Source organism: Stegodyphus dumicola, chromosome 4 (assembly GCF_044657685.1).
Source record: "Stegodyphus dumicola isolate Sdum_Otavi_A_Nest chromosome 4, ASM4465768v1".
NCBI classification, from domain to species: Eukaryota; Metazoa; Arthropoda; class Arachnida; order Araneae; family Eresidae; genus Stegodyphus; species Stegodyphus dumicola.
In genome coordinates, this window is record NC_140771.1 from 143579119 (window position 1) to 143589933 (window position 10815).

Sequence of the window (10815 nt, forward strand, 5' to 3'; positions counted from 1 at the left end):
ATATCCTCTTCACTAGAAGAGAAACACGCTAATGTGACAATCAAAATCGTAAAAACAACCTTGTATTTAGCGTAAGTATAATGAAACACTCAATCGATTTCGAGGGCAGCTAAAGGTCTCTCCTCATCAGGAGAAAGAAATACCTAGAAAGAAAAAAAAAAAATTTCTTCTTTCTAGGTAATTCTTTCTCCTGATGAGGAGGGACCTTTAGCTGCCTTCGAAATCGATTGAGTGTTTCATTATACTTACGCTAAATACAAGGTTGTTTTTACGATTTTGATATCCTCTTCATTTAAAAAAAGGGGGAAAGAAAACCAACTAATACATGCATTATTCATGATATTTACAAACAATTCCATAACATACATAACACAGGGTTGCCACTCAAACAGGAGAATGAAATTCCCTGACTTTTCCAGGTTTTCCAGGTGTGTTTTAAGAAAATTCCAGGGTATCCACGTAGTGCGCATTGGCCGTGCCAAGAGGTAAATTAATTATGGTACCACTTGAAAACACAAAAATTTGTCAATTACATATGACTTGTCCGCAAAGCATTACTATTATAACTATAATAGGAGCTGTTTTCTACACAGAAGATTGAGATTAGAATCTGCCCAATCTAGATTTAAAAATGCCTTTATTGCAACTAAATGAAAGAAAGAAATCTATTTAATGATATTTTAAAATATATTTAGGTATTTTATATTTATTTAGCAGCACACACATGCAAAAAATAAGTGCATTATATTTCATGATGGTATGTCATCATACTGCTAGACTTAGTTTCAGGAGTATGCCAGAGAAAATTGCCTGGAATTTGAAAGCATTATGTATTAACTAATAATAAACAAATTTAGAAAGAAGCAGCCATATTAAATGATACAAATAACATTAAAATTCAGTTTTAAAAATTGAGTTACAAGAATAAACGATATTTTGCCAAATATAGTTATATTAAATAATTAGCCTAGATGACCAATTACTGTTTTTTTATTTTACTGCAAAATGACAAACAAGGCATTCATTAAAAAGAAAAAAAGGTTAAAAAGATTTTGTGGTAAAATCCTAGTATACGGTACAGCCTTGGCCCGATTTGAAAACTGTCGTCAACACCCAAATGACCAGTTTACTGCTCATCATAATATCGCCAAATCCTGTGTGTACTGTATACAAGGATTAAATTCATTTTGTTTTATACGAGAATGTTTTATATGATTTTCTTTCGTTCAACGTGCACTGTACATGCATATCTCTTGATTCTCGAGGTTATCGGAAACCAAAGTTGCTGGAGACTTGGTTTGCCTTTCTAAAAGACAATCTGATTGGAGCTGCGTAAACTGGCTCTATGATAGTTACCCGAATGACGCTAATGCGATACATAATTCAGCAAGAAAGTGCTTGCTTCCAACACTGGCATAAAAGTCGCTTTTTTAGGGAATCGCCGTATGAAATTTCCTGACTTTTTCTGATTTTAACTAAAATAGTTAAATTCTCTGATTTTTCCCTGACCTTTCTAGTCAGTTTTCTAATTCCTTGACTTTTTCCAGTTTTTCATATTTTCCAGGTAGCATGACAACCCTGATAACATCAACCAAGTATATGTGGCAGTTGTATCCATGTGTAAAATTTAAAATAATCAGGAGCAATTCTTGCTGGCTACTGAATCATTATAACACCTGTAATATATGCTCACTCCTAACAAAGTAACTGACACTGCATGGATAGGCTGACAGTCAGCAATGTAAAGCAGAGTTTTTTAAACTGTGGGTCGCAATCCCAGTAGGGGGCGCCAAACATTTTAGAAATTTTGATATTTCTTTAACTTATTATAATAATTTTAACAATTACCAAATATTTTTACATAATGTATCTGAAAATAGCTAAAGAAAAGATAATACAGACAAAGAAAAAACGAAAATGTTTTGAAGCATTTTTTTTAATAATTTTGAAGCATTTTTTTTAATAAAGAATTAACTGAAACGTTTATTTTACTTTAATGACCTAAAATTGCAATAGTATATTACAGTACAAATGAATAAACTGACAAGTTTCATTCATGTGCATCGGATTTGCATAATGCTTATGGGGTCACAAAATTTTCATAAATATTACAGGGTCCTTATCCTAAAAAGTTTAATTAATCCTGGTGTAAAGAATAAAAATAAATATATTACTCTTCTGAAAGTTTCTTCAGCATCTGATTCTTTGTTCTTATCAGGATGATATAAAGTTGATAATTTTCTATAAGCTTTGCGTATGTCACTTGCAGATGCTTTCTAAAGAGAAAAATTACATGAATAAATGATATAGCAAATAAATAATATAAGAAACTGAGTAAACATAATATATAAAATTATTTGATTTATTTGATCGAAATTATTTGATCTACTGGATTAAAATTATTTTATTTGATCAAAATTATCAAAATTATTTTGTCTGCTCTTCATTTCAATTTTCAGAAGTCTTGGTAACAAAAATATTTGCTATCAAGACAGCTGAATAACTAGTTTATACACCTATAGAAATTGTCAAACTGTAAACAGCTTAGAGAAAGTAAAAGTAAATCTGAAACATATACAGCTAAGAGGTAATTATCTAATTTAAAACTTTTAATTGAATAATTTATTGGTCCAAAGGGGCTTTGTCCCTGAAGGTCTGCTGTTTTTGTTTTGTGATTTTGCGTTGAAAACTTTAAAAGGCTGTATCACTTTTCAAATCATTGCCACTAAATACTATCACCCTGTATTATATTTGAAGAAATTAAATAATGAAGAATCTGCATAAATGTATGTATGTTTCTCGCATTGTGATAAAACAATGGTACCTAGAGCCATCCAATTTTGAATGGCATAATCCTACTGCAAATATGGACATCTGAAAACCCAAATTTGAAATGTGGAATTTGGTTTATTATCTATTTCATATTTTGTAAAACTTTAAATGAATTTTTGATTAACAAACTCAACAATTTAAAAGTGAGCAATGGCAACACTCTACCGAGGGGGGATCATTTTTATCTCCAGCGCGCAGAACTGTGTATCAGAAATTTTAAATATATGCTCCTTTTAAAATTATTTTGGGACACTGCTGTTGAACTGAATTTTATGGTTTAGGAGCAAAGAACATGATATTTAATAAATAAAGGTAACACACAAAAAGTTTTAAAAAACGACCCTTTGAACATAATTTAAAATCTGAAACCTTTCAGTTTTGTTTTTCTTTCCCCCTCCCCATTACGGCACTTTTGAATTGTAAAAAATATGACTAACTTTATTGTTTATTGTGCAGACTGCAGTACATTCATTTACAAGTTCACTCAGCTGTCCTTCAGAAGTTTTGATATATACTTCAATTTTGTTTAAGAAACTATAAGCATTTTTATTCAATGATAAATAAATTGTATAATTATATGGTGCATACATTCATGAAAATAAAGATGATATTCACAATGTTGATCAGCATAAAGGTATGGTAATATTTTTGTACGAGAAGGCTTACTGTCTTGTTATATGCTTTGATAGAGATGTTTTTCGGCTGTAAGTTTGATCTTGTGCTAATAAATCAAAATAAAATTTAGAGCAAATCAGACTTTCGGATTAATAATTGTAAATGGGTTAAAATATTCATTACTGAAGAGAGTTCTTCGAGTACACTTCCTAAATACCAACTAATCATACCAGCAGTAAAATAATGCAATATCGTTAATAAATATATGATAAATGAAGGAAATATAAACATCAACTTTAAAATGCAGAAAAATTCTATTAGTATATTATTTTTCCTCTCCTTGGATGAAATCTAATTTCAGCTTCTCTTAAAATGCACTCTTTGCCTAAAATAACCATGAATCTAAAGCTGAAATTTATCTAATTTTAATATGTTTTATAAACATATACTAATTTTAATAAATTAATTACACTTATGATTAACAAATCATTAAAGAAATGTAGATGAACCAATATAGGTTCTTTCTTAACTGCTAAAATATAAAGCTTTACAATTTTCATTCAAAATTGTAGAACCTTGTTCAACAATATTAAATTTACACATTACTGGGCATGTATATACTAGGCAACATCGTCAATAGCAAACTACACTAAATATAACTATAACTAGGTAACTATACTATACTAGGGAACACTACAATAACAAACTCAGAATTTAAAAAAAGGAATTTTACATAAAATAAGAAGTTTGAAAATTTTTCTGATACACTATCTAGCCAAAAGTACCCTCCCCTCCAAAGAAGTGGATCTGGCAGGTGGCATAATTTAATGCTTAACCAAAAGTTATAAAAGTGTTGGTAATGGTTTGTCAGGTCATTGTTATGTGTTTGTAAGACAATGTAGTAGTCAAAGGAGTTTAGGGACTTTGATCAAGGAAGTACTGCGAGATGCAACCTTTAAGGAAAATCAGTTTGTGAAATTTCGGACATTCTGCAGAAGCCAAAATTCACTATGAGTGACATAATTGTGAAGTAGAAATGTCGAGGCAGGGAAAGTGTAGAAAAATAAAGTGGCAGGTCAAAAAAAATTAGTGAACGCAGCCGTAGAACTTTAAAAGGAATAGCGAAAGAAAATCACAAGTCCTTCTTGATTGCAATCATTCAGGAGTTCTAAAGTTTATCAGGCACTGATGCTAACAGCATGATTGTTTGTCAAGATTTGAAAACCTGGGATTCCATTGTAATGCAGGCGCTTACAAGCCAAACGTCACTCCCCAGAATGCGAAGCGTTAATTGTAATGGTGCAAAGCTCACCACTATTGGACTACAGACATGTGGAAAAATGTTCTTTGGAGTAATGAATCTCGCTTTACAACCTGGCAGTCCAATGGATGTGTCTGGGTTTGCAGGATACCTGACAAGAGCTTCTTAAGTTAGTTTGGTGATGTTTTCAACATCATGGTGTGGGGGGGTGTTTTTCATGGTTTGACTGGGGTTCCTTTGTTCCTGTGGTTGGAAACATAAACTCTGAAATGTATGTGCACATTTTGGACAATGTTGCTCTCCCTAATCTATGGCAATATTTCGGGGAAGACCCATTTGTCTTCCAGCAGTATAACTGCTCCATTCACACATCAAGACTTATTCAGCCATGTTTGGAAGAAATGGGTAGTCAAAAGCTGGACTGCCCTTCTCAAGAGCCTTGATCTAATTCCCACAGAACACCTTTGACACAATTTAGAAGGCAGATTACATAGCCAGCCAAATGGACCATCCTCACTCACTTCAGCTATGATGGATGCATGGATATCAGTTCCTATGGCCACCTACCAGAAACTGGTGGAAAGTCTGTCCAGACATGTGCAAACTGTCATTGATGCAAAAAAGGACCAATACCATATTAATATATGCCTCAGAACTCTTCAAATCCATGCCACTGGCTGTCCGGATACTTTTGGTCAGATAATGTATATTCACTACAGAATTTTTCTCACTTTCAAGTATAAATCACTAAATTTTTATGTTTTTAACAAATTTTAAAGTTAAAAATGAAGGGGGAGGTGGGAAATTCATACAATTGTAGAATTACACCCCTTTTAAATTTCAGTGAGATTTTACTCTCTCCTTGTTGTAAAAGCTTACTTTTGAAAACAGAAAAAGTGGGGAGGAAAAGAAATATCACAACACTTTTGTAAGATTTTTCCATGTTTTATAACATGGAAAACTTCTATAAAGTGTTGTCAAAAATTAGAACATCTCATTTCATAAAAACAGTTTTACACATTCCTTAATATAAAGAGCAGTGATTCAATTCAGTAATTCAAGTCATTTCAATTAATACAATTAAAGCACATAGAGATGCATTTATCAGTTCATTAAAAAAATTAATTGCAAGTTAAAAAAAAAATATCGGCTAATCTTTGGAATATGGTAACAGGTAGTTTGGCGACATTTTGGCAAGGCGATAAAGGTTACTAGCTAGGACTTTGGCAGTGTACATGGATAAAGTCAAGAGTATGCGCAGTGCCATTTTTGTGCAATTCTGAGATGTATTTTTAAGTGAAAATAGGTCGACGTGTACATGGATGATACTGTGTATGTACAGTTCTTAAAATGTGCAAGCAGTGGGTGATTATGCACTTTCTCCCAATTTTGCAGCTAATCTTCGTCATGATTAAGCACTTTTGTTCCATAAAAGTTCTAGCATAAGCGTAATTCGCCTAGCAGATTGTTGGGGGAAAAATGTTGAGTTGAAAAAAAAAAAACATGCCTTTACTTCGTGAAAACAAAATGGCGTCCAAAAAAAAACTAGCAGGTTGCTGTAGCAGGGTTGGTCGCCAAATTTTCGCCAAAATATCGCCAAGTTACAATAATCCAAAGCTTAACCAAAATATCAAACTATAGGGCTTTATAAATGTATATTTGTTTTATTTCAATATCAAACAGTTATAACTAATGGTGATCAGTAGCATATATTTTACAAATTAATAGGAATGCAATTTCAGTTCATATTTACAACTGATATTCACAGCAGAATAACTTATAACAAGTACAGTTAAAAAAATCTATTATTTTATAAATTGGACCAACTGTGAATTTCCTTTATATTAATGCATTTTTTATTCAAAATAATATGGGTTAAAAAGGGACAAGTGGATAAATATCATGTTATCTATCCTTTCCCTACGTAATATTTGTTTGCACAGACATGCTGTGCAAAGCAATTAGAAATAAGTTCTGTAATAAGTCCTTTGGCAAACTATTTCACGATATCTGAACAGGTGGCAAAATATACAATTCTTTTCAAAACTGAAAGACATCATTAAATTAAAAATATTCATACAAAAATGCAATGATAGCCAATAAAAGGAAAATACAGTTTTCCTAAATTTAAAATCTCTGCTGAAAATATGCTGAAAAGATAAAACAATTTTTAAAAAAAGAAGAAATAAAGAACTCAGCTAAAATACAAATTATTTTACATCATAAAACAAGTCCAGAAAATACCATGGGAAGCAGATATTCCTCAAAGTTACTTATACACAAAAATTTATTTTAAGATGTTACAGGTTCATATTTTAGCTTGAATCAATTTGTTATTTAATATTCCGCTATTAGTATTCTTATAACACTGTTATCATTAAATGTATTTTGAATTTTTGTTATTATAACTCACTGTGATATGAAAGAATACAGTAACTTACTTGAATGACAAAATTTTAACTGTATTTGACCCTCCCCCCTCCAAAAAAATTAAATGAATTAATCTTTTACTTATCAGGAGCAAAAAGGCTTGTGCATGTACATGCATTCAAATAACATAAATGATACAGAGAAACTTAACGGCATTAATTAAACAGAGATGAGAAAAACAGTTGAATAAAGTAGGGATTAGAATTATACTTCACTAAAGCTAATAAATTTTAATTAAAATGGACATCCTGAAGTAACAGTTTTAGTAATCGAAAAATTAAAATAGAAGAGTATTGATTAGCAAGATCAGTAATGATTAGAAACAGTATAATAATTAAAATACTTTTAAAAAAGGATGAATAAATTAAACTTTCTCACAATTTTATAAATTACATGCAGCTAATGTTAATTTAAAATCTATCTACAAACCTATATATTATAAATTTGACCTAGCTATTATTTTGGTTGAAATTTATAAAGAATTGACTTTGTTTTGGATATAATTACAGTTGAATAAAAATACATGATTTTTATAGAGTTACATTGAAACTTATCTTGAACGTTATTATTTTTATAGAGTTACACGGACTTCTCTTGAACATTATTACTTTTACAGAAAAGTCGTTTAGTATATTCATGTAAAATATAATTTTAATTTAAATGACAGCTTTTTAAAGACAATAAAATTATTGGTGCACTTCTGTTACCAGAATCAGGTGTGTATGTATGCACGTATATGTGCACATAAACACACATACATATATATGTACATATACACATGCATAAAATGAAAACATCCATCCATACTTACACACATACATTTCTGAATTTGGCTCTGATAACAGAAGAGTGCCAGATATTTTATATATGCTAAGAAAATTAAAAATAATAATAATCTGCTTCCATTAGAAAAATTCTGCTGAAGCATTTGTGTTAAAAAAAGTCTGCTGAAGCATTTGTGTTAAAAAAAGTCTTAGATTAACAAAAAAATTACCATAGCTATAATTTATGTGTATGAGTATTTACTATTGTAGATTTCTTTTGAAAAAAATTCTAAATTCAGCTGTTTATATTTAAATGTAATCTCTTTGATATAAATTGGCTATCTTTTTTGTAAATACAATTACATTTTTAAAATTAATTCAATGTGTTGAATATGTGCACATGATATTAAAGTAAGGTAAAATCTTTAAACATTTTTCACAATGTGTCTTCTATAAACAAAAAGTAATAAGATGCAAAGATTTTATAATAACATAAATTTATCATAGGCATATAATTTTAGTCCTGGGTGTTCAGAAGCATAAGTTGTGTATAAATTGTTGAAAGAGTAAAAGTTTTATTGCCTGAAGATGAACAGTATGGTTAAATATATTTTCATTAGTTTTGAATATTCTTGCAATATTTTTATGATGCAGCAAGCCAAAGATCTGATAAAAAATTGAAATTATATTCGTATTTCATTTTAATGAGTTTATTTAGTATAGTGAGAAAGATACTTCATGCAAAATTGGAAAACAGTCTTGTTATCTTCGATTTTACTGTCTACAATCAACAAATCATGAAATTACTTCTTTGTTCAGCTGTTCAGCCATCAATGGTGTAATGCTTTTTGATAGCTCTCTGATATCAAAGCACTAGAGTAAATTATACTGTATTTCTGTTCTGATATCTGAAAAGTATATGTGTTGATATCAGAAATGTGTATATGTTGTGTATCTATTCTCATGTCATATAGATAGATAGTGTGAAAGAGGCATAAATTAATCATATGCATTAAGTAAAGTAAATTGATGGTGCATTACTTTCATAATCTGGTCTTTAAATTAAGCAATTTAGTTGTTGAAACATAATCAGTAATCATTTTGAAATTTAAAGTAAATTAAAGATGGTTATTATTAAAAGCCAGTATAAGCTCTGTATACTTCCTTTTCACGCTTTTTCTTCCTTTCTTTTTAGCTTTTGTATTTTCTTTCTGTTCTAGTAGAAAATGCTTTTATAATCTAAGATGCTTCTTTCAAAATATGGCCTTTATGATGTTAAATGTTTTTAACCTGTTTTTTTATTTTTATTTATTTACTATTTTTAAATATAAATTTAGCATTTGATGATTGTGTATTAAAAAATACATACTTATGTACAGTATTCGCATAAAAAATCGAAACATTATTTTAGGCACTCTGGAAGTAATAAAGCTGTATATTGATCTCACATTTTGTAAAAGAATTAAATTTAAGTATGTTCAATACTCTTCTATTATTGGAGCCAGATTCGGAAATATATGTATATAAGCACTGTATATGTGTGTGTCCGTGCACATACATAAGTACCTGTATATGTACATGAACACATTCATTCCATACATACATACATTTCTAAATCCAGTCCCCAATAACAGAAGAGTACCAAATACTTTTAGCACATTACAAAAAATTTGAACCTTGCATACATACATAAATATAGCAGTATAGATCATTTTCTTAATTATGTTACCCAGGATCTCTGTCTTAATCATTATTCTGATCTCAATTTCAGCTGCAATCAAATGTTAATATTTTGCAGAATACTTTTTGAGATTAGAGTCATGTTACCATGAAAACATTTGGATAAATTATATGTAAATTTTATATCCTGGTTCAATAATATCTCATATTGATTATAAATGCTGCATTAAATTTCACATCACAAGATTTTATGCAAAGAATGTGTAATAACTAACATCTTTACAAGAAAATTGACGCATTTATCAAAAGAAATGCCGCCTAAGTGTATATTTTCTTGTTTAAAAGAATGGAAGAAGTGTTAAAATATGTAACCTACTAAAAATGCATGATTTTTCAAAAAATGTTCATATATGATGAATGGCATACAAGAATTTGCGCAATCTCACATAAATAAGGAGTACGAAATAAAAAAAAAAAAAAAAAAATTTCCTGTTTCTAGTGCATATATCAGTTTATAAACACACATCTATTGCTTCCTATTACATATCGAGGAAGCATCTATATAAGCAGCCTGCTGATCCATATGGGAAAATATGAACTATGAACATATTTTATTTTTTAAGATGGTCAATAAGGAAATTATAATAAAATTATATTACATCTAGAATGGAATCCTACTATTCGTTTTGTGCAAAAATTAACTTACTGGATCCACTCCTAGAACATCATAAAAATTCTGTGGTGTACTCTCAACTAGATCAAAAAGTTCAAGATCTTCTGTGGTCCAACAATTTCCACTTTGCAAGAAGCATAACAGAAGAAGAACAATAGAAAAAAACATCTTCCTCCACGAGCTGCTACGATAAAATATGCTCATGATGAATTACAGGATAATGTAGGCCGCAGTGAGAGTATGATTACTGTCATGTCAACATTTCCTTAGACTGCGATGCACACGCTGACAGTACCAACCACACACAGCTGTTCCCAGAAGCAGAAGATTGAAAATTGCTCTTCCGCATATCTTTCCACACAAGCTCTTGAACTTTTTGATTCGGTTTTGCTCAAAGTGGAGTTGAGGTGATTTATCTGACTGTTGCAAGCAAGGAGGTTTGAACGAGCTACAATTCCGCAAATCGGAACCCGGAAGTGTGTTGTACGTCATCACCGGAAGTGTATCTACGTCATCGTTACATTATCTTTGCTGACCAATGGCATACGAGCAGGGTTAAT

The 10815-nt window shown here is 30.4% G+C and overlaps 1 protein-coding gene across 1 annotated transcript in view; it reads right to left on the bottom strand.

Annotated features, from left to right (window-relative positions):
- LOC118205937 (dnaJ homolog subfamily C member 1) overlaps nucleotides 1–10649 on the bottom strand; it is a 51536-nt gene extending 40887 nt beyond the window's left edge. Inside the window, exons 1-2 of the mRNA XM_085815572.1 lie at nucleotides 10289–10649; nucleotides 2175–2276 (exon numbers count right to left, since the gene is read on the bottom strand). Coding sequence (XP_085671698.1) covers nucleotides 2175–2276; nucleotides 10289–10459 — 273 coding nt within the window. The 5' untranslated portion in view covers nucleotides 10460–10649. The remainder of the gene's footprint in view (nucleotides 1–2174; nucleotides 2277–10288) is intronic.
- Nucleotides 10650–10815: the final 166 nt, after the last annotated feature.